This window comes from Oryzias latipes, chromosome 2 (genome assembly GCF_002234675.1).
Source record: "Oryzias latipes chromosome 2, ASM223467v1".
NCBI lineage: Eukaryota > Metazoa > Chordata > Actinopteri > Beloniformes > Adrianichthyidae > Oryzias > Oryzias latipes.
The window spans coordinates 15,389,995-15,414,556 of record NC_019860.2 but is presented as its reverse complement, the minus strand read 5'-3'; the positions used below and the strand labels follow the sequence as shown (position 1 = coordinate 15,414,556).

Sequence of the window (24,562 nt, the reverse complement as noted above, 5' to 3'; positions counted from 1 at the left end):
TTTTTTTTTCTCCACTTTTTTATTTGAGGTGCAACTGTCTAGTGCAATTTGAAACGTCACATTTGTGATGGGCTGAAGGAACATGCACAGGAAACCTGACGCAGGGCATTTTCCTTTCTTTATACCAACAGTCTCTTTTTTTTGTGTTCAGAGCTCCGGTTGCACTACGAGCAATTCACACACTTGGCTGTACAAAAACAGACACAAAAAACCAAAACAAAAATAAAACTCCACTGTCATATACTTAAAATAAAAATTAAAAAAAGCTACACACATCCCAAAATATAAAGAGTCCAGATCATTTGAGCAAGTGAGTCTGAAGCGACGGCAAAGGATTGTTGGAATACAGTACAAAATTGTGAGTCACTGCAGGAGAGACAGCATCTTAGTGTTGAGGTAAAAAGGTCCTCTTCTGTTGCCCCCCCCCTTGAGTTATGACACTACGAGTAGGTCAAAACCTGGCAAAACCATAGATATATATATTTTTATATACACAAACGGATAACACAAATAAAAAAGAAGCTTCATATATGTATCTATGGTTAGAAACCAGGCACTTGGCAGAGTTAAAAATGAAAACTTTTCATCTGTACAAAACATACTACCTACAAACAGTCATGTCCGAGAAATTCGCATTTCCTTTATCAGGTCATTTTGGACATTATTTAAAACAATAACAGCAAACTTTGCTCCAGCTGCTACTGCGTTTCAGAATAACAATAAATCCCTGTACGAATGATCCATCCATGAAAACAACTAGGAAGCTGTGGCTGATCCAAGGACGGGGATGTGGAGCCGTGATGGGGACGTGTGCAGTGAGGACGCGGAGCTCCCGATTCGTCCGTTAAAAGTCTTTCGACGTCGCTTGCAAAAGAAGTGCAAAGGGACAAACAGAAGAGAAAGGTGGGGAGGGGGCGTTCTCCACGAGAAACTCATTGGACAAGGGAAGGGAAACGGCGAACCTCTCTGATCGCTCCGTCTTGCCCCTCGCCGAGAGACTACAACCAGCATGACAACGAGGATTGTCTGAAGCAGGTAGCAGAAGTTGCAGACGAAATGAAGACGGACACACACACACTCACTCACTCATGTACACATTCACACAGGTGCAACTCCATTTCCGTCAGTTAAATTAAATGTGCAACAAAACAAAAGGTTCTTTCTGGTTAGTGCTCCTCCTGATGTCGGCATAGTCGGTCTTGCTGATGTTCGAGTCAACTCCTACTCTTAGTGGGCTTTTCCAGTGTACAGCTTTCGCGTTACGCCGATGTGCCAGAGTTCTGTGTGGACGGGAGGACCTGCGAGTTTCCCGGGGGGACTGGCGGCTGGCCGGCGCTGCTCGGAGAGCCGTCGGTTTGTACCTGCGCCTGGAACTGAGCCATCTGCTCCGGGCTGGCCAGGGTTTTCAGGAGGTTGTTCTCCTGCTCCAGCTGAGTGTTGCGCTCGATCAGCTCCTTGATCTGCTCCTTGAGGACCTCCACCTCCTCGCGCACGGCGTACATCAGATGGCTCTTCACCAGGTCCTGAGGACAGAAGGACCACACAGTCAGCAAGGGGTTAAAAAGTGCCGCACAACCTCAATCAGACTTTACAAATCCTCTCCGATCTATCGTCAAAGCGTTCCCAGAGGTCTGTTACTCCGTTTTTAGCCCGAATCGGTCGTCTTCTAGGACAATTTCTGCAGATCGGCTGCAGTTTGTTAGGAATTGGTGTGGAGCAACCCCCTTCCTTCCATTTTCCTCCTGCTGAGAGATCTCCGTTTACAGGATCCCAAACTTAACGCTAGCGGTGCAACAACAATGGTGAGCCATATCGAAACTATCCAGCCGTACAACGCAGCTCGGACGAGGAAAACAAAGGTACGGATCTAGGCGTCAACAAGAAGATGGATCAGATTTGGAGCTCGTGTCCCGCCCAGCGTGTTCTCTAAGTCACAAATACGATCTTTTTCAAACTGGGTTTTTTCCTGATTCACAATGATTCGAATAAAGAAATCAGCAGAAATGCTATTTAAAGCTTAATTTTCTTTATATATGTCTGCCATTCTCATAAAAAATGCTACAAGAACATGTAAGAAAAAAAAACATTTTAATCTGAGTGGGTCTTTAAGTATGATTTTTTTGGGGGGCAACTGTTGTATCTCCTCATAAAAGAAGATGAGAATTGCTTTCTGAAATAAATCTTGATCCAATACTTTTATTGTGGTTTCGGGGACAAACTAGTAAATTAAACAGAATAGATTGAGGGGAGAGCAAACAAAATGAAAAACATAATCTAGACTTTGGAGCATTAAAACTAGAGAAAAATGAAAATTCTTTATCAATCCAAATAAAAACATTGCTAATATAACGCAGTCTTTTGTCCTACTCTCATGTCTATTTCTATAAAAACAGGCTTTCCAGATGATTCTCGCGATGATGCAGTAGCAGGGTCAGCCCATTCGGGGATGGAGGAGGGGGGGAACTCCTCCTCTCTCCAGGCCCATCCAGGGAACAAAATGTTCCTGCGCCGGAGTGGGAGGGGCCAATCAGCGGCCGAGTTATTTATACTGCGCGAGGGGAGGCTGCCGCTTGCCTAGCAACACGCATCGACCGGAGCATGAGAACCCAAAAAGGAGGCTGGCGTGAGAACCTTTCGCCTGTCTCACATCAAGGTACAGGACAGCGCCAAGAAGCTCCTGTTAAATCATATAAAATAATATTTGAAAAAAGGCTCAAATATAAAAAGAAAACAGGAAGTAAAAGGTTTTTTTTTTACTATAAAGGAGGGGGCCGCCTCTCGTCAGTGTTGTGGTTACATAACACTGGAGGCAGCAGCAAATACATGAGCGTGTATTTACAAACAGGTCCAAAACGAGCGCGAGCGCTTACCATCGCTTGTTCAATCTTGTTGTCAATGGCAACCACACCAATGCCTGAAGAGCTGCAAAACAGAAGAGGAGAAAAAAAAACAATTTTTACAAAGGATTTTGGGGGAGAATGGCTGATGCAACATTGCGGCTTTGCTATATATATGCTTCACTTTTAAGCATCAATTCAGAAGAAATGCGCCGCAATATTTGCGTGAAAAAAACCGTGGTTACCTATTATCGACCCTGACAGACGCGCACTCCTTCGCGAGCACCGAGGACAGAAACGATATGGAGAAATTCCTCAGTTGACAAACGCCAAGGTCCATCGCCACAGCAGTGCAACACCGGGAATTCATGCTACCCCGCCCATGAAAACCCCCGACGGCGGCTCGCTGGCAGTACAAACTGGTAGAAAAGTAGAAAAATGGCGCATTGTGGAGCTGCGCGGTGCCGCTCCGCTCATCTGGAGGACCGCCTGCACACAAAAGACGAGAGCGGCGGGCTGCGGCTCCAACACATCGGCTGCCTCGCTCGTGCCAAAGGGAGCCGCGCTCTGATTGGCTGGAAATGGGGGGCTCATTAGCATAATTTATGGGGTGGATTAATTCTGGGGCGACGCTGATTGGACGAGAGCGGGCTTGTTTATTTGCATGTGTCCCCACTACCTGGAAGGTAATTCTGGGTAAATGTGTTTGCTAGAAATACAGAGGGAGCTACTTCCACTTCTTCAAGCCGAAATTTAGTTTCTTTTAAAATAAAAATAAAAAGTGTTTTGTTGTCCTAAACGTCCATCCATCAAGTGTGTTTTGTTATGCAGCAGCCAGGTGATCATAAATATTTAGAAAAAACAATGTCTCCCCCTATCGGTCATAATTAGTAGTGCAAACAATTAAAAAACAGTCAACTTTAAGGTCAAATAATCTGATTGACGTTTTAAAGGCCACAATTAATTTAGAAAATAGCAATAAAAGGCAAAAAGGTGTTTTGATAATAAATTATTACACTTGTTTGCAATTATCTGGATGTTCTAAGTCTACATATATTCATCCCGGTTTTCTTCTAGAGCTCCAATAATCTGGTTTAATTAGTGACACACTTGTTGATCATAAAAACAATGACAAATTAGGGATGCCACCATTAATCTGAATGGTGGGGAAAGTGGTTTGTTACATTCCGACTGTGTGCCAGTATATTTAAAGGGTCAGACAATGGTAATACATTTAAAAAAGGATTTAGTATTTATTGGTTTATTACATTACACCAGCCTTAGAATAAGCCAACTGAAGGCTTTCTCTTTATTGTTAATCACTTATTAGCAAGTTCGACAAATACTTTTTCGACATTTGTTGTTGTTTTCGTCATCTTCAAATGGAGGTTTGAACCAAATCGTGGTAAAAAGGGAATCGATGCATCCCTCGTGCAAACAGAATCCCACAGAGTGTGTGAAGGTGTGGACCGACGTTGCCATGAAACTGTTTGGACAAACACACAAAAGCAAAGGAAGTGTGCTTTGTTTACACAGCTGGCGTAGAGATAAAAAAAAGGGGGGGGGGGGGGTAGAAACTCAAACTTTCATCCACACAATCAGACGTGTTTTCTGACGGGACGTCCCACAGGAGAACATTCAGGAACCGCTCTGATCCCCTTATTGTACTGTAAACACTTGACTTATCCCTTCCGTCAGAGGTGTACTTATATATTTAACCTGCTTCATCTTAATCCCAGACTTGAGTTGGCGTAGCTTTGACCAACTTGAATTGAAATATTGTTTTGACCGCCTCTTTCGGTAAATGTTGTGCTTGCTTCCAAACAGTGCACAAGCTAAGGATTGCTTTTATTGATAGGAAAACTGTTGGTTTTTATGACACTGGGGTCTGTGAGGGGTAGTGGAATTTGAGGGAGGGGGGGGGGTGCAGCTAATAGCAGGAGAGATTGAGTTTTTTTTAACGTTCTAAAGGCTTTCAAACTGTTCAATGAAACATGCATACATGTGCAAACCCAGAACATCATGTTCTCTTGTGGGCAGGAGACGTGCCGATCTGGAATTTTGAAGTATTTCTGCACGCTTTTGCTCCAACAACAGGTCCGTTCTTGCCAACATAATAATGCCACAACATTAAAAACGAAAACAACAACAAAGTCCTTTGACTCCCACCGAACGTGACGACAGCACAGTTACCACGGTTACCTCTTCAGATGCTCCTCCAGCTCCCAGAAGAACAGCTTTAGGGCCATGTTGTCCTGGGCCCGTGCTGTTGCCCCTTCCAGCCCTCTGTCTCTCATTGACACAGTTCAGGCTACAAACACACAATCACTACCACCATAGACCAAAAAGAAAAAACTCTCCAAAACAAACTCCGTGGCGCCCTTTGGCCCCAGCTTTGCAAAATGATGGGGCTTCATGGGCAACAAAGGAGCCCGGGACGGAGTGTGACGGGGAGTGTGTACAGAAGGAGTGCGCTTGTGCGTTAAGCCTGTCCTGGCTGCCTCCTTCCTAAGCCGGAATCACATATAGATTGTGAGAGGATTGGGCGCGCGGAGAGGAGACATAGGAGGGCTGGCGGTGATGTCACCGCGCGGAGAATCACGTCACCTTCCCTTCTGTTGTTATGTAAACTCGGAGCGGGGATTAGAGGGGATTCGTCCAATGGGGTGAGCCACGGTTGACCACACACCCCATCGGCGTGCTCCTGCCACCTCCACTCAAGGATAAATACGCAAACACCTCCTCTTCTGAAACAACCCCAAAGGTTCTCTGAACGTCACTAAAAAAAAAACGTCCTCTCACCCCACAGTCTAAACAAAGGAGATCCAAACAGGATGGCAGATTAGATAAAGAGCTCATGTGGAGCGAAAATTACCAGCAGCCAGCAAAAATGGGAGGGGGGCGACGAGCCAAAACTTGCTCCAAAAGGGAGCCCACCAAGACGCTCGGTGAATCGGGTTTCATTAGCCTCTAAAACAGCGGGCGGTCATAGATGAGAGCACTCGAGCGTTGGCTGATAATGAGCAACTGCTGGGACCAATTTCGTCCACGCCGCGCTCAAACCATCTCCTAAAAGCATCGGAAACGTCCGAACACTTCGCTCTAGCGGGTTTTGCGCGGGCCCACCCCGTTAAAACAAAGGACTCGAAAGTCGTCAGACGGAATCAGCCCTGCGACGTTTGAGAGTTTGTTTTTTTTTCCCACCGAGCGGCTTTCGTTCTGCCAATTAGAACTTCTCTCCGTACGAAGGGTTGACCTGAATCTTTACATGAGAAAATAACGCTACAGCAAAACAAAAGAAGGACTTTATAATCCATCATCTTCCTCCCTCAAAAAAATGTGGACTCTTGCAGCCGTCTGGATGAAGGCAGAGTTTGTATTCGCCACACCCAAAAGAGCAACAGAGAGGAAGCAGCCAACGGCAAGAAAAGACCAGATGGCATTAAAAACGATAAAGTTTCAACTCAAAACAACAGAGACAGTAAAAAGCTGCATTTAAACCTTAAATTTGGGGTTCTAGTCCTTAAATATAGCACAGAGGTCCCAAACGCTACTTGAAACGTAGATCCCGGTAAGCTAACCTGTTTAAAGACCCACTTAAACCATCTTTTAAACTTTATTTAAAGCGTTCTCAGTCGTCTTTTAATTACAATTACGCCGTTGTTGCCAAAATCCAAAAACCTGGGTCCTTCTCAAGAACAGAGTTTCGTCAGAGCGAAGTTGTTCATCGGAAATTCTTCCCAGAGTTGTGGGACCGCCCCCTTTTCATCGCTGAGAGCTCTCGGTTTACAGGCTCTGCCGCTAGCTGACAGCCCCTCAAACCCGCAACCTCACACTGAAATATAGTGGAGCCGGGAGCTTGTGGCTCCGCCCAGTACTTTTTCTATGTCACAAATATCCTAATTTCCCAGCTGCGTTTCTTCGTCTGCTCCTGATTCACAACAATCTGCACAAAGAAATCCTCAGAAATGCATTTGAAGCTTAATCTTCTGTATGTACAGTGAGGTCAATATGTATTTGATCACTTTGGGATTTAGCAAGTTCTCTCACTTAGAAAACATGGAGGGGTCTAGAATTTTCATCAGAGGTGCATTTCCACAGTGAGAGACAGAATCTGAAGAAACATTCAGAAATCACGTTGTACGATTTTTAAACACAATTTATTTGTATATTACTGTGACATAAGTATTTGATCACTTGAGTCAATCAACTTTAATATTTGGTACAGAAGCCTTTGTTAACCATTACAGAGGTCAAAAGGTTCCTGTAGTTCTTCACAAGGTTTCTACACACTGCAGCAGGGATTTTGGCCCAATCCTCCATACAGATCTTCTCTAGATCTGTCAGGGTTCGGGGCTGTCGCTGAGCAACATGGAGTTTCAGCTCCCTCCAAAGATTCTCTATTGGATTTAGGTCTGGAGACTGGCTAGGCCACTCCAGAACCTTGATATGCTTCTTACGGTGCCACTCCTTGGTTTTCTTGGCTGTGTGCTTCGGGTCATTGTCATGCTGAAAGACCCAGCCACGACCCATCCTCAACGCCCTGAGTGAAGTTAGGAGGTTTTTGCCCAATATCTCACAATACAGAGCCCTGTTCATCCTCTCCTTAATACAGTGCAGTCGTCCTGTCCCCTGTGCAGAGCATGATGCTTCCACCCCCGTGCTTCACTGTAGGTATGGTGTTCTTGGGATGATGCTCCTCCTTCTTCCTCCTCCTAACACGCCGAATGGAGTTAAGACCAAAAAGTTCTATTTTGGTCTCATCTGACCACAAGACTTTCTCCCATGACTCCTCTGGATCATCAAGATGGTCATTGGCAAACTTCAGACGGGCCTTGACATGGGCTGACTTCAGCTGGGGAACCATCCGTGCGATACATGATTTTAAACCATGACGTGTTAATGCATTACTTATAGTAGCCTTGGAAACGGTGGTCCCAGCTCTTATCAGGTCATTGACCAGCTCCTCCCGTGTAGTCCTGGGCTGATTCTTCACCTTCCTTAGCATCATAGATCTTGCGAGGGGCCCCAGACCGAGGGACATTGACAGTCATCATTAGCCTCTTCCATTTTCTGATAATTGCTCCAACAGTTGTTCTTTACTCACCAAGCTACTGGGCAATTCCCCCGTAGCCACTTCCAGCTTTGTGAAGGTCTACAATTTTGTCTCTTGTGTCTTTTGACAGCTCTTTGGTTTTGCCCATGTTGGTAGTTGGACTTCTGAGTGATTGTGGGGTGCACAGGTGGCTTTATGCAAGCTAACGGCCTCAAACAGGTGCCACTAATTTAGAATCATGAGCAGAGTGGAGTTGGACTATTTAAAAGCAGAACAGCAGGTCTTTGCTGGTCGGAAATCTATCTGATAATCAAATGATCAAATACTTATTTGTCACAGTAATATACAAATAAATTGTTTAAAAAAAATCGTACAACGTGATTTCTGAATGTTTCTTCAGATTCTGTCTCTCCCTGTGGAAATGCACCTATGATGAAAATTCTAGACCCCTCCATGTTTTCTTAGTGGGAGAACTTGCTAAATCACAGGGTGATCAAATACTTATTGACCTCACTGTATGTCCTCCATCATCCAAAAAAAAAATGCTACAAAAATATATTAAAAACAGCATTTTCCTCAGAGTCTGTCTTTAAGCAACCTCTAGAACGATTTCTACTAGGGTTGTGCCGATGGACGATACCATCGTCCATCGTGATGGGGCACACTTTCGGTCAAAATAAATCATGAGTTCCGCCGAGCGGCTACATCCATAGATATGTCAGCTCGGTAATATACAAGATGATCTTCTAAATGTGCTTTTATTAATGATACGATTATTATGAAGCGCCTGTTCGCTCATCATTTAAATTTTAATCCGTGTGGTCAGTGCTTTGTGTCTGTTGAAGAACGGAGCCGGAAAGAAGCCAGGATTAGCAGTATGCTAACCCGGGCTAACAACATTAGCTTTGGGTGGCGCTGCAATCTGCATCCTGGCTGCACGTAAACATGTTAAGAATAACATCAGCCTTTATTTAGTCGGGACACGACCCGAAACACAAATCCACGTGATTGTTTGAACAGTTTCTAAGGACTGAGCGACATTTCTGCTTTAAAGCTCACACACCGCCACAAAGTCACTGTGTGTGTTGACGGTCCGAGCTCTGCTCAGACACACACTTTTAGACCCCGTTCTGAGTTCGGTAGCTCGTTCCCCTAGAGCTGCGGGACGGATCGCAGTCCTAAATCTCCCACACATACCGCTCATGTAACAAAGCACCCCCCCCCTCCCCCCTCAAACACAAAACTGTAAGTCCGCGCTCCACCGGTCCACTTCACTAGTGAAGTGCGGGAGCGGACTACTACTTTCTATTTTGTTTGATACTTTTTTTGTTAAAGTCACTTCCCTCAGTTTATACTGGATCTTCTCGGATGTGTTATTAGTTGGCAAATAAAATAAATAAAGTAAAATAACCAATAGCAATTATATAAGACCGAAAAATTAAAAATAGTCCCCCCCCTCACACGCACACACACACGACGATATCATCGTCCATCCCGATGGTTGACAGCAAACATCGTCAACTGCCAATTTAAGGGACATCGCCCAACCCTAATTTCTATAGTTACCTTAAGGATGTTTTTCCTTTAAAAATTAGACAAATTGATCCGCTTACTTATTTTTGTTTGGATTCTAGGCTTTCTACCTCAGTAATGCCAGCTTTTCATTTTCCAAAATGCTGAATGTATGAAACAAAAAGACGTCATAAAACGAGACTTTGATGTCGGATCTATTCTCTAAACACCTTGGTTGGCTTTGACTAATGAGAGTTCATTGGAGAATGGAAGATATGATTGGTGAGATCTAGAGAAATCTTTGTCGAATTCGCCGTAAACCATCTTTTTCTGTCCTCCATCCATCCATCCATGTGCAGGCTGTGATTTGTTCATCTCTGTACGCATCGCCTCTTCTCATGCCGTGTGCTGGAATGAGTCCGTTTGTGTGTTCTTGTGTCAGCTGATGTACTTGTGTGGGTCTGGCGCTGCTTGGGAAAACTGGCGGGATCCGGTTTGGGAAGCTTCTGACTCGGGCCGGCGAAGGATCAAGGCGGATTACACACAAACACACGAGCAAAGGAAAGGAGTTTTTTTTTTTTTTTTTTTTTGCTTCTCAACGTATAAGGCCTCTGCCAAGATTCTGTAAACATCATCTTCTAAATGACACACAAGCAGACATTTAAAAAACACATCTCCAAAAATAGGCAGAAATGACCTTCTGCATAGTTGAGGATGATCCCCCCCCTCTTTCTTTCAGACAAGCAAATTTAGAGGAAGAACGCCTCAAAACTCAAAACAGGTCATGGAATATTGCAGACGCCCATAGCTGAAGCTCTGTGGAGCGTGAGTGGACGGCTCTGCCATGCACGCAACGCCTTACATAACCAGCCTCTGTGGCATATGAGGCAGGAAACACGGAGGAGACGGAGTGAAGGAGCGCCAGCATCTCCGTCAAAAAAAGACGGACGCCTCATTCCCCGCCGAACAGCATTCATTATTATTCTGACTTTGAGAAGCCACGGCAAAGGTCACCCACAATCGTCTTGTGTGACTAAATATGACACAACTGTTGGCCTGCGGCGCTTTATTTGAAGCTCTCTGGCGATCAAAATACCAGGCGGAAAAGCTGAGTGCGTCCGTGGCGAGTATCCTCACAGCGGCGCTGAAGAAACTCTGCTTGAGGCTGTGTGCGGAGCGCAGCTTCACGTGGGGCGCCGATTGTGTTTGAACAGTGGGAGAAGGTCAAGAATCGCACAACTGGCCGTACAAAGACCACTTATCTTTAGTCTTTGCTGGGAAGGCTGGGATTTCTCTTAGAGGGGAGTGGGTGCAAGTATAAGAAACACAGGAAGACTTTTGATCCATTTTCAAAGCCTTTCCAGTGCTCTTTGAATAAAAACTATGCCGTTTTTTCTGCCAAAATCCAAAAACCTATGTCGCTTTCTACGACAAAGTTTCTGCAGAGCGGCAGGAGTTCATTAAAAATTCGCCTCAGAGTTGTGGGCAGGACTGTTGGTGCAGAGCAACCCTGCCCCCCCTTTCCCGTCACCCATAACTGAGAGCTCTCGGTTTGCGCACTCTCGGTAGCTGACAGCTGCTTACACCACCAACCTGTGCAACAAAGACGGCGAGCAATATAGGCGCTATCCAGACGTCCAGACAAGGAAAACAAAGACGTTTGTGGATCTAGTCGTCTGCAAGTGGATGCATCAGAATGGAGCGGAGCAGGAAGCTTGTAGCCCGCCCAGTGTATATTCTACGTAAGAACTAAGATCTTTTTCAAACGTCATTCACTCTTAATCTTAATTTTCTTTAAATATGCCCCCTATGATCAGGAAAAAATGTCACAAGAGCGCGTTAAAAACACCATTAACATCATTTTCTTTTGAGTGGGTCTTTAAACTCAGTTCAACAACTATATACTTTCACTTTTATCTTACAGTTGACTTAACTATTCAAAGGATTACCAGTAAAGTAGATTCTGTCATTGCTACCAATGGGCACGTCTGCACTTCCTGTTTGACAGCACAACTAACTGGAGTCAGGTCACTTTACCAGTTTGTTCCACGGAAGCTCTACTTGTTAGTGAACCTAATCACTTTTTTTTCTTTTTTACAGGATCAAAATTGCTCTTAAAGAGGGGCGTGACCTTTTGATTGACAGGCACTGTGCCTAATCTTTAGCCCTGGAATGACCTTACTGGACCTGAAAAAGGCTACATCGCTTGATTTTCAGAGAGACTGGGGTTTATCTATGACCAGCCAAGAAGGCAACAACAACAGCGCAACTTAAGTGGAATCTGCCTTTCCGCCGCCCATATCATGCTCTTAACCCTTTTATAATCAACTAAATCCATATATATGATAATATACTACCTTTGGCACACTAAAAATGATTTTTATAAGTTTTTCTCGTGGTTCAGTTTCCAACCTGGAGGTAAGACGACTCGATCTCTAAGCCACCGCCTTTCCCTCCTTGTGGGTGCCGCCCACTTAATGACATCATCCTAGAGTCGACGTCGGCATCGTTTCGCCCACAAAAACAAACAAACATCCGGCAAAGATGGACTTGCATTCTGTGCGTTTAAATTGAAAGGGTTTAGCCTGGGGGCAGATCTGGCAGCGCGGACTCTTCCTGGAAGGAGCCCTTCCTCACTTATCCACGTCACAATGAGTTATACAGGCTAGAGTCGCTAAGCTAGCTTGTTGCGTACGCAAAGTTGGACGCCACGTTGGGTTTGTCGAGATGCCTGTTTACTGCTGTGCTACAACAGCGGGGAAAAACAAGAATGTGTCTTTTCACAAGCAAGCTAATAAAGGGGAACTTTTTGAAAACATTTTAGGAAGATCTGAGTGAGTTTACTCTCAACAGTGAACATTAAGGCTGATCTTGTAACCTATCTAAAGTGGCTTTTGACTTTTGAAAAGTGGACTATTTCCACTTTTTTCAGCAGGACCACCTATCTTTTTTGTTCCATGGAGGATGACTTTTGTATTTCTGTGTGTGTTCAACCTCTGATCAGACCAGACGACTCGCTGGTGAGCAGATTACTCAGTGGAACCTAACCAAGATTTCCTCAGTAGTTCAAAAAACCTGAGCGCTGCCAGCAGGGTAAACCGGACAAAACCACTTAAGGCATGAAAAACAATGTCTTCCCTCAGGCTGAAAGATGGAAGCAACTCCCTGACTGTAAGCACAAAGTATTTCCCACGCTGTAAAGCCCGCCCCCCACCCGGCAGCTGCAGTCATAAATGTTCTGAATGCATGCACATGCATTACACCGGCCTCTCTGCAGGATCCTGCAGCGCTGCGAAGGAGCACAAGGCAAGTCAATGTGACACAGGGCAAACCCACACTCCCTAGTAGCAGAATAATCCACAAATGTTGCTTCTTAAACCAATCTACAAATGCACATGGAATAGAGTGTCATCATGTTACATATTGCAATGCAAAACTAAAAAAAAAGGAGGAAAAAATATTCATGCATTGATACCATATAAAAGCCTATATTTCATTCAAATTACTAAATTAAATTTAAAGCTCTTTTATTATCTATAGATGCAGTCATTCCGTGCATAAAGGACACTTCCACACTCGCCTGCAAAGCATTTTTAAGAGTTACATAAACAACAGTTATTTTAGCTTGGAGGTTTCGTGGCCCTCTGCTGCCCCCTTGTGGACAAATCAATACCTGACCTAGAGGCAGCGTGTCTGCTGAGGCAGAAATCTGTTCGAGGTGATTTATTATGCTTGACAGGTAGGAGACACCACCCTAAAAATGACAAGCTAATAATGAGAGCATGATTAAAAAACAAGAAACCAGTTTGAAAAGAAAATATTTCACTCGTGGGCGGTTTAGATTTGGATTTAGTCAACCAATAAAAAGACTTCATAAAACTCAGATATTATTCATTACATTTCAAAACATGTTACAAAACGAATACATATTCATTTAAAGAATTATAAATTGCATCAGGTCGAAAAATTACTTTTAATTTTTATGATTTCTTTTAGGATCTGGATTAGTAAGAAGTTATTTCTTTTGAAATCATATTAGTTTTTAGGAAAAATAAAGATCCAACCCAGCAAATAAATTGGGTTTTTTTATTGATTAGTATAGGAATAAATTAAAAAAAGGGTTTGACAAAGCACTAGATTAAAAAACAACTGAACAAACAAAAGTTTTGTAACACTAATAACAGAAGAAAGTATAGATGTATAAATCAATCAGCGCCAGCAAAGCATTACTGGTAAACGGCACATTTGTGTGATCACGCACAAGACATTGCAATAGTTTGTGCATCCAGACTTGCTTTTGTTTGGCATTAAAAAATAAATAAAACGACCTGATTCCTTACAAACTACCTGCCTGACTCATTCATTAACGTTTCGCTTTGTGTCCAAACCGCAACGTTTGTCCGATGTGGACGGACTAAAGCGCTGCCAACCTGTTGGGATTCAATTTGACACACAAAAAAAAAAAAAGGAAGAAAAGCAGGTCACAAGACGCCAAAGAAAGAAAGAAAAGCGCAACTGCTGGTCTGGTTTTAGGAGGAACGTTGTTAGAGCAGTTTATGGGCAAACAATGAGCCGACTGTGTTTTCCAGCTCCAGAGGATGAAGTCAGAGAGAACTGATCCCATTAATGGGCCAGAAGGTTTATAGTTGCAAAATACTCTTCTAAAGCGTTTTATCTTGCACACAGAAAGACTATTAACACGGTATTAAGAATATACAACCTACATTTCAATGACTAAAACGTCTGTCTGTCTGCAAATAAACAGAACAAAAAGGAAAAAGTGATTTTTCTCTGCAGCGCTTTTCTCTCAACGAAAGGACAGTCAAAGGTGGCTTTCATCCAAAAATCAAACGAGGGGTTGAGAAAATCTGCAGGTTAAGATCATAAGCCTGGAAGGTATAAGAACCTGTTTAAGACAGATTCCTTCGTCTGCAGCTGCAAAAAAAAGGCAGAAAGGCTGAAACAAACGCAGAGTTCAGGCATAAATTGAGGTTCTGATTACGGATTTTATAGGCAAAAACTATCCGAATATTGCCTTCTTTTTTATTGTTTTGTTGCTTTGATCTATTAAAAAAAAAGGCAAAATACATTCAAGTATCGAAGTCTTTTCTGTCAGAAGTCCAAGAAAAATGTTTGACTCCCGACAATTCAGTATTTCCAATCAAAGAAGCAGCTTATGAGAACTGATTCTTCCTTAACTTCCACTTAACGTGCTTGTTGTAAATGAGGAAAAAGAAATATATTTTAAAATGCATGCAGTCAAATAGAAAAAACAAAACAAAAACAATTTTTTAATAACTTCTGGGACGTAAAAACGTCTCGTAAGACTGAGATCAAATAAGCGCAGTCGCTCTTGGTGGCAAGGAAAACTTTGGATGATTGATTTGGTATTTTGTCTTAGAAATATTCAGGATGGAAAACTTCATCTACCAATTAAGAATTCAACAAATTCAAATTTGACCAAATTTGGCACAAATGGATTTGATTTATTGCCCCTGTAAGGGCAAATTTAATTTGATATTACTGGTATTCTCATTCTTAAAACTTATTGGTTATGTATAAAACCAGCTGTGACAACCCCTTTGTAAATTTCATAATTATTTTTGCATTTATTTAATGAGTTACTAAAGTGTCTAGGAATATTCTCAACCTACGTATAATAAACATGTCCTTTATTGTTGTATGACATTAACTTTTAGTCCGTTTGCCGTCCAAAAACGAAACAACAGAAAGCAAAAAACCTATTTTTATATAGAAAAAACTTCTCACACATAAAACCTGCAGCGTTCTCCATCATTGTAAATCATTGCCTTCATTAGGCTCCATATCAATGTAAACATGTTAAACCTCATTGACTTTGATTATAGGTTTACAAATCCGTTTAATTTACAATTTGCTGCTGTTTTTTATGGAGCTGTGAAAAAAATGTCATGATTCTGTTCTATTCTAAAACTAGTTTTGTTTGGATGAAAAAAAACCACAAAACCAGTTATTTTGAACTGAACAAAAGTGCAGTTTTTGATGCAACTTTTGTGATAAGAAAGGCCGTTTTTCTTTTTAATTGGTTTTTTGAGTAACAATCAATTCCAATTTCTTTTTGTTATAGCCAGATCTAATCTATAATAAAACACGATGGACTTTTACTTCACTGCTTTTTGTTTCAGTTATTAGTAAAATAGTGGACCACAATAAATGTTAAACCGAAAAGTAGAATATTTGCTATCATTTTTATAATAAAACTAAAAAAAAAGCCGTTTCATTGCTTTTAAAAATTCCCTTATAAAACAGATTTTTTTTTTTTTAGCTCAATAGCTTTTCTAAGTTACGATCAGTTCCTAATCTTTTTTGGCCCTAGATCTAATCATTCATTCATCTTCTTCCATTTGTTCCCTTTCGGCGTCACGGGGTTGCCGTGGGCGAAGGCGGGGGACACCCTGGACAGGTCGCAGGTCTGTCGCAGGGTCACAATCACACACCCATTCACACCTATGCTCAATTTAGAGTTGCTAATTGACCGATGAAGCATGTTTTTGGACGGTGGGAGGAAGCCGGAGATCCCAGAGAGAACCTACGCATGCACGGGGAGAACATGCTAACTCCACACAGAAAGGCCCCCCATTGATGTTCTGTTTCAGGTCCCCCAGCCGGGGGCCTTCTTGCTGTGAGGCAAGAGCGCTAACCACTGCGCCACCATGCACCCTAGATCTAATGCATATATAACAAACACACCGGTTATTTTTTAAACTACCTTTTGTTTTGTTTTTTCTTCAGTTATTGATAAAATAGCAGAGCGCGGGGGTCAGAGGTATTATCAGAAGATTCAGGGATGATGCGGAACATTCTGAATCCAACGGAAGAGAGCAGGAATGACAGACAGATCGCAACAGTGACATGGGAGACGCTCGCTGCAGGACAGACGCTGATTCATGGCTGCGAACCGGGCTGACACACTGGATGTCGACAGACAGGGACGCACTGCAGACACAGCCCTGCGCTGTCGGCACCAAGAGGACCCCCGTGAGTTATGGCACCAATCAGACGCAGCGCTGCCGACTGAAGACGAAGACTTTTGTCTCTGTTGACAGTTGTAGCAGCGAGCTGCATTAGCAGCCAAGAACTAAATAAAGATCGACGTTTCTCCTCGTCAATAACAAAGGAGCGCGCTCCATTTTGATTTATGCAACACAACTTGTGATCCTGTACAAACTTGCAAAGTCATGGAAAGTTTTGGGGTTTTTTTTGTCTACCAGGAATCGACCCAGTTCCATTTTTAGCTCGCCTACTTCTAAAACACTGATTTTGAGTTTGCTTATTAACTAACCCCCCCCAACAAAAAAAAAAAAGTCTGATAAGGATGAGAGAAACAAAACACGCCGCCAATGGCTAGAGGTCAGAAGAAGAGACTATCTGCTGACTCACAGGCCCTCTCAATGACTAAGCAGTTTGTTTCAAAGTCAGATATCGAGTGTTTTTGACGCGACAGAGAAATCGACACAAGAACAAATAACAGACAACAAAAATGAAGTTTTGTTGCATGTTTTTCTTCAATTCCTTCTATCTATAGGACGAAAAGGATATTCCTTCTCACCTGTCATCCTCTCCCTCGGCATGCTGGCTCCGGAGGCCTGCAGCAACCATGAAGGCGCTGGCCTCCGCCGACATCCCCATGTGGGCCAGAGATCCAACCCCCTCTGCGGCCCCATCTCCGACGGCGGCCACCACCGCGCCCAGCCTGGGCAGGCCCAGCAGGCCCTGGTGCTGGAGGAGCAGCCTCTGGGCATCCTCCAGCTGAGAGCTTTTGACAGAGCTCCCTCCTGCAGGCACATGGGGAATGCTCACCCCTGATGCCAGGAGGGGTTTGAGGTCAGCTTGCAGGGCAGTCATGTAGGGGCTCCCGTGGGACGGGGCTACGGGGACTGCACCGGCAGACGGGGGGCGGATTTGTGGTTGCAGTTGACCAGCAGCGAATGCCGCCGGAGCCGGTTGGGGTGGTTGACCGTGAAGTGACAGCTGCTGCGTGATGCTCACTGGCTGCTGAGGCGGGACCGCCACCCCTGGGGTTACGGGGATTCCCGCCGTTGAATGCGGAAGTGGAGGCTGCACTTGTGTCTGGAAAGGAGCGGTTGGCTGGATAAAGTCCGGCTGCCTGATATTTCCTGGTGCCACTACCCCACCGGCATGCAGCTGAGGTGGGGGGTACCCTCCCTGGGGTTGAACCTGCTGTGGATCAACAGCGTAGGGGAACTGCTGGGGTATTAGCAAAGGAGTCAGACTCCCATCTGTCTTTGGTGCAGCTGCAGGAACAGCAGCAATAGAAACTGGTTTCTGGAGGTGAACGCTCCCAACAACCTCCTGGGGTGAAATATAACTCAAAGGAGCCGTTTGGGGAGCCTGCGGGGGGCTCTGCATGGCTTGTGGGCTGGTGAAGTCCTGACCCTGAGGCTGATAGGGCTGCAGATTGTGGAGCGGCTGGACGGCAGGAATCGCCGGGCTTATCCCAGCATTCCCCACTTCGGGCTCGGCAGCAGTCTCTGCCGCTTTTGGTCCCTCAGATGGCGCCGCATGAGGAATCTCCTTCTCGTAATATTCCGTGCACGTCCATCTTCCTTTCCGAATCGGCTCCGAGTTTGTGTCCAGCTTGACCACCCGAAAGCGGGAGCCGGTGGCCGTCTGCGTGTGGATGTGCTGCGTCTGAGTGCCGTGGGCAGGGCCCGGAGCGGCAGCAGCAGCAGACGAAGCCGGTTGCCCGGGTTCCAAACCTGAAAGTGTCGAGGGGGCAGCAGGGCCGGCAGATGAACCTGGAATGCACACACCCCCTTTTATGTTCGTTTCAGCAAAAGTCCCAACGAGAGGGGTTAGTTGTTGACCTGCCACGACTTTGGAGTTATCCAATGCCACCGGCCTCTGGGTCGGGCTGGGCCCAGCTTTAGAAAGCAAAGATGGGCTGGAGCTAGCAAGCGGTTGAACTGGCAGAGTTGGCAATGATGGTTCGGCTCCACCTAAGCTGTCGGAGCGCTGGTGGTGGCTGGTTTGAGGATAATACGGGTGGTGCACCGCACCGTTCACCAAAGATGAGTGATGCTGAGCCCCCTGAAGGATGCTGTGAGGCTGAAGAGGCTCGTTGGGTGACACAAGCCCTGGCGTGTCAACCCCATGGAGACTGTTCAAGGTCTCATCCGAGGAACTTCTCTCCGGCACGCCTTTGTCTGTGGCCTTTGACACGGACACATCCAGCAAGTCAGATGAGGACAGGTCCTCGGTGTGGGACTCGTCCATGTCATCATAGCTTTCGGTGTCATCGGCCAAACTGTTGTTCCCGCTCACGCTGATCTGTGCTGAGGTGACGCTTGTAATCTGGAAGCCGCTCTTCTTCTTCATCTGGGTCCCAGGTCCTTGACTCTGGTGATGGAGAGCCGGAGAGGACGATCCGGCCTGAGCTGGGCTGTCCTCAGCCGGGGTCCCTCCACCTCCAGCGGCTGCCGCAGGAGAGGCGGGCGCGCCGCTGCTTCCCCTTCTGAAGTGGAACGACGTTTTGCGGCTCCCTGAGCCCGACGACTCCCCAGATAAGTCCTGGTGGTGCATCTCGGTCGGGTTTTCAAGATGACAAAGCTGCAAACGATTATCTGCAACCAGCTAACTTAGAGGCTAGTTAGCTGGGTCAGCTGGCAAGTCATATGATTTATGTCCTTTTTAAACGAAAAAAAAAAAACAACAGAAAAGACAACGCTTTGAGTCTGAACACGAGCTTACAGGTGGCACTCCACTTCACGACGACAATATTAATTCATGACCGGAAAGCTGATACAACTATGTTTAATGTCGCGAAATTAAATAACCAGACTGCAAAAATGTAGCTAGGTTTTTAGCTAGGTCGGCAGAAGCGACTATAACGCAGAACTTTAGCTCTTTCTTTGGTTATAGCTGACAGTAAACAAAAAATAAATGACAAACCTCCTTCATTATTTTGGTGCAATTAAAAAAAATCTGTTAAAGCCTCTTTGCTGACCTCTCTGTCTATGTCGCAGGAAACCAGCCGTCGCAACAATTCCTCTTCTGAACGACGAACCTCCAGAAACAGTACTGTCGATACAAAGAACCCACGGCGACAAAAACAAAACACGTCACCTAAGGAGAAAAGACTGTAGCGTCCGAATAATGTTTGTGTTTGGGCTGGGAAAGAGTGCTCGTTAATTCCATGGTGAAGCGCGGCCGCGTATTGCTGTATCACTGCCGGTGAGCAGCCGCGGCACTAACGGGACGTCAGTTTCCCAGGAGGGAGGGAGGAATGCAAACACTGAGAGTGCGCATGCGCATGCCCGCCCAGTTGGTCTTTTTCCTTTTTTTTCCCCCTTGATCTGTGGTGCGTTCATGACCCCCTAACAAATTGGGGTTTAGACGATTTTGCATGTCATACACTCGATTTATAAACATTTTGTATCGCTGTAGAAAAAGACGGATTTGTTTTATCGCCTATTCAGGTAACATGGATTATGTAACTAAATTATATATTCGTTACTGTACTCACTATAGTAAAGGATTAATACAAAACCTTGTTTTGTCGAAAATAACTATATTCTTTCCAATAAATGACCACAAATTGAACGCAACACGAAGCTCTGGGTTGTGTGTTTGATTTTTCTGGGAACCCCCCTGTTTGGAAGCTGCTGCTATAAACAGACTAAGTAAACAACGCAGATCGATTTTTTTCTAACCTACTTTTAGTATCCTTTCTTTTTTGTTTATTTGTAGCCATACTGTATTCAATGTTTAGTATTCTTGCATTTCTAAAATGTATCTTTCCAGATGCTACCATCTCTTGAGTACACACAACAGTGCAACAATATTGTCTCTCGTTTTTACAATGCATAATTTACTATCATAAAATTAACCCCCAAAAAATGAAGTGCTAAAGTAATATTGATGTATTAAATATATATATATATATAAAGATTAGTCCTAGAATAAACAATCTTTAAATAAAAATATGGAAAATATTGAAGATGAGTAATTCATTCCAAATGTTATTGAAAAAGTGTAGCAATTTTCTTTATTTTTTACCTTGTGATTTCACATTGTGACTACAACTTATTTTGTCCCATTTTACCAATTATGTCTACCCATTTATTTGTAAAAGTTTTCATAATGAAAGAAAGACAATTTAACTATGGCAAGGATTCATGAGGACATGCATTCCCCCTCAGCTGTGTCTGAAACTTTACAGCAATTCACAAAAGTGGAAGAAAAAATCATGCCAAATAATCTGGACGAGTGATGATACCATTAAAGTGTTCTAGTCTCCAATTTATAAATGATCTGCAGTATAAAAGACTTTGAATAAAACTTGTTTCACTTAAAAAAAAAATTGTTTTATTCAATAAATCTATAAAAAAATACTGAACAAGAAATCTGAGCTGTCTGCAGGTTTAAGCTCAACCACCAGATGGCACTAGGAACTCAATTTTTCTTTAAAGGTTTTTTATTGTCAACAATGCAGTGAGTACTAATTTCTTATTTGTCAAATGTCTCAGCAGACAGTAAAATGATACTACATCACCTCCTCAGTATGTGTAAACGTAGCAACACATCAACAAACACAATGCGTGTATGGAAGCGTTTCTGTCTCATGATTAAAATTGTGATTTTTTTTTCATTTTCAAAATTAAGCTGCGTTTGTTGACTCACAAATGAAAGGAAAAATCAATCAGCCAAACAGCTGTTTGGAGACAGCTGCAGCCTCCCTGAACAGCTGAGCACTGATGTCAATCGCTTCAATTATGTCACAGAATGAGCGGTGTTGAAGTGGAGAATGAAAAAGCATTTTAGCGGATTTACTTTTTTTTTTTAAGTCTGTTTGATGAAGTTAAATTCTGAAAATGAAAAAGCATTTCTGTTAATCCATTTTGATTGTCAAATTAGATATTTCTAATTAAACTGTCCTACGTATTTACCAGAGAACCTTTTGAAAATGAAATGCCAAATACCATTTTCTTTATCATTTTATTTTTGATTCAACAAACGCAGCTTCATTTTGAAAACGGAAAAGCATTTCCGGCATCGACTGTTATTTTTATCTATGCGACAGAAATGCTTCCATATGCGTTAAGGTAGCAGTAACATGTGAAATTAATCCGTGCGGGTTGATCATGAGAAAAAACCAACACATTCTAAACGGTTTCATTGTGCATTTACAGCAGTACCCATCGGTTCTCTCTTCAACATTTCACGTTTGTAATGTCGAATACATCAAGGTCAGGTTACAATGGTATGTAAATGACATCCTTTGATGGAGCCTTTAGAAGGACCAACTCTGTCAAAGAAAAACTTCATTTAAATATATCTTATTTTACTAAATGGGATTAATGCTGTTCAAACACATTTGAGTGTTTTCCCATATGTACACACACGTTCTTACAATCTGTTCCTATAACTTTTCCCTTTGGCCACCATGAAAAGGAGGAAGGACCTTTTACGGCCCGTCTTCCTTTTGGCATGGTCAGTGTTGTTTTTGTCTTCAGTTCTTGTGTTGGTTGTTGGATAACAGCTGCGGGAAATGTTCTAGTGTTGCATTGTTGTCATTGTCGACCCATCTGACCCCAGGTCAGGGCCATAAATGTTTACAGTAAAATTAAAAAAATTAAAAACAAACATGCAACATATGTATAATTGTTACTTATATCTGTAAACTGACATTTTGCAGACATGTCAGTACAAAAACATCCTATACCTGAACAAATGAAACTTTTATTAAAGCTTTATTCTTTACTTAGTTGCAAATTCTGACAACACAACCACACAGAAATTATTAATGGAAATTACATTTATTGGCCATTGGAGGTCATACTCAAAAACTCCTGGACAGTCTGTGGTGCAACCTGGCGTTGGTGGATGGACTGAGACGTGATTTCTCAGTCCATCCATTCAGGTTGAGCTGGTCCATTTCATCAATACCTTCGTCTAGCAGAAAGGAGGTTGCACAAAGGAGGAAGTAGAAGTCCTGATGCAGGGTTGTTGCCCTCCTACGGCCTCCTCCACATCTCCTGATGTACCGGCCTGCCTCCTGGTAGCGCCTCCATGCTAACCTGACAGACACAGCAAACCTTCTTGCCACAGCTCGCATTGATATGCCTTCCTGGATGAGCTGCACTACTTACCACTTGTGTGGGTTGTGGACCTGTTGTCTATTCCAACTGCACAAAAACTTGTGATATTGATCGTCAGTCAGTGTTGCTTCCTAATTAGACAAATTAAGTACACAGAAGTGGGAATGACTTGGAGTAACATCGATCTGATTAGGTGTTCTCTTTATTTTCTTTCCCTTAAGCATTCTATTGAACATCCAAAGGCTGCTTAGCAGTGCAGAAACTTGATTTTGCTAATTTATTTCAAATTTTATCGCTATAATTATTGGGCTGTCATTATTATTGTTAATATTAATTATTAATTAATTATTGTTCTAGATATAGAACAAATCCAATTAGATAAAATGAAGAATATTTTCATGAAAATGAGGACTAAACTCAGTGTAAGACAGTGATGTTCTTTTTATATAAAAAATCATTTTTAGCCTGTATTTTGAACTTTTTCCCAATTAGATCTTAACCCTTTGGAACCAAAGGGCTGAATATCAATTTTTGTCTACTTTAAAATTTACCTCTTTACTTTCAATTTGATAGACTACTTGCTCCCTTGCCTGGTATCATTTTAACCACTTCGACCTCACCAATGTGACATAACTTTATTTTGTCATTTTTCAATGTTGAATTTACACGCTACACATAAAATCATTCAAAAAAAAGGAAAATCTGTCAACAATTTTGCTGTAGAAACCCCAAAATGTTCAATGAACCATTTTTACAACATAGAATTAAGGTTTTAAAGTGTAATTTTAAGACAGTGGACACAAATTTGATGCGTGAATCGTGTTCAATGCCATGGTGTGAGTGCAGCATCATGTCAGTCTTAGAGGATTTGTTCAGAAGAATCAAACTTTTCTCCCAAAAGTGCGAATCCTTATATTTTTCTTCTTTGTTATGCTTTTTGAAGTTGCTGTTGCGACTCATAGTCTGGAAAATTTGGTTCCTAAAAGTGGGAAATAAAAACTTTATAAGTAAAACCAATGTGCTGTGTGGGACTTGAACTCACGACCTTCAAGATTATTAGACTGAAACCTTGCCGTAAATTTTGTTTTCTTTTTTTCACTACAATAATAAGCTTGTTAATCATTAAGCGTTAATAAACATTGTTTTTTGTAAAATTAATTGACTCCAGTAATCCCAGATCTGCTGTTGTAATTAGCCTTTATTTTTTAACTTAAGAAAATTTCACCTTTATCCTTTGACACTTAAAATTTAATCAAAGGGACATCTCATTAATCCAACAGCTAAACTTTTGCAACAAATATAATTACCTTAAAAAAAACCTGTCAAATGAAAAAACAGGCTATGCCCTGTGTGAGACTCGAACTCACGACCTTCAGATTATGAGACCGTGACTCTATTTTTGTTTTCTTTTTTCACTTCAATATTTAGCTTGCTTATTATTAAGGGTTGACCTACATTCTTAAATGTGAAATCAATGTGCTCCAGTAATCCCAGATCTGCTGTTGTTGTAATTAGCCCGTGTTTTTAAACTTTTAGCTAATTTCCTGCTTATTCTCTGACATTGTTCAAATGTACTCTAGGGAAATTTAATTAATCCAACAGCTGAATTTTTCTAACAAATATAATTACTCAAAATAAAATCAAAACTGACAAATGGGAAAAAGTAAAAGCTATGCCCCGTGTGAGGCTCGAACTCACGACCTTCAGATTATGAGACTGACGCGCTGCCTACTGCGCCAACGAGGCACTGAGAAACTCTGCCGTCCCAACCACGTATTTACCCCTACTCAATCTGAAGCTATTAAATATTTACATTATTTTGACATATGTAGGTCTGATTACCAGACCTACACATACCATTTTGCAGCTCTTTTTCTTTTATTTACATACAGGCTTGGGAATGCTAACCTTCACCTCCAAGATGTTCCTCTGGTGGGGATCCAAACACGTATTGTGATGCTTCAGCTGCACATTTCCTCGATATCTTATACAATATGCCTTCTTCCTCCTCAGGATCACAAAGACTGCGGCAAAGGATGTGGACCCAGTGAGTCTCA

The 24,562-nt window shown here is 42.9% G+C and overlaps 1 protein-coding gene, 1 long non-coding RNA gene and 1 other non-coding gene across 3 annotated transcripts; 1 reads left to right on the top strand and 2 right to left on the bottom strand.

Annotated features, from left to right (window-relative positions):
- Positions 1-19,682, bottom strand: LOC101161038 (TSC22 domain family protein 1). Its single transcript, XM_011484089.3, has 3 exons — positions 16,994-19,682; positions 2,871-2,922; positions 1-1,523 (listed from the first exon to the last, which is right to left on the bottom strand). The coding sequence occupies exons 1-3, from the start codon at positions 18,985-18,987 to the stop codon at positions 1,260-1,262; spliced, it is 2,310 nt and encodes a 769-aa protein (XP_011482391.1). The 5' UTR covers positions 18,988-19,682; the 3' UTR covers positions 1-1,259.
- On the top strand, positions 1,858-15,655 carry LOC110016333. Its single transcript, XR_002291604.2, has 2 exons — positions 1,858-2,653; positions 11,506-15,655. It is a non-coding gene; the product is annotated as an uncharacterized LOC110016333 (long non-coding RNA).
- Positions 19,683-24,178: 4,496 nt separating the features above from the next.
- trnam-cau lies at positions 24,179-24,251 on the bottom strand. Its single transcript has one exon. It is a non-coding gene; the product is annotated as a tRNA-Met (tRNA).
- Positions 24,252-24,562: the final 311 nt, after the last annotated feature.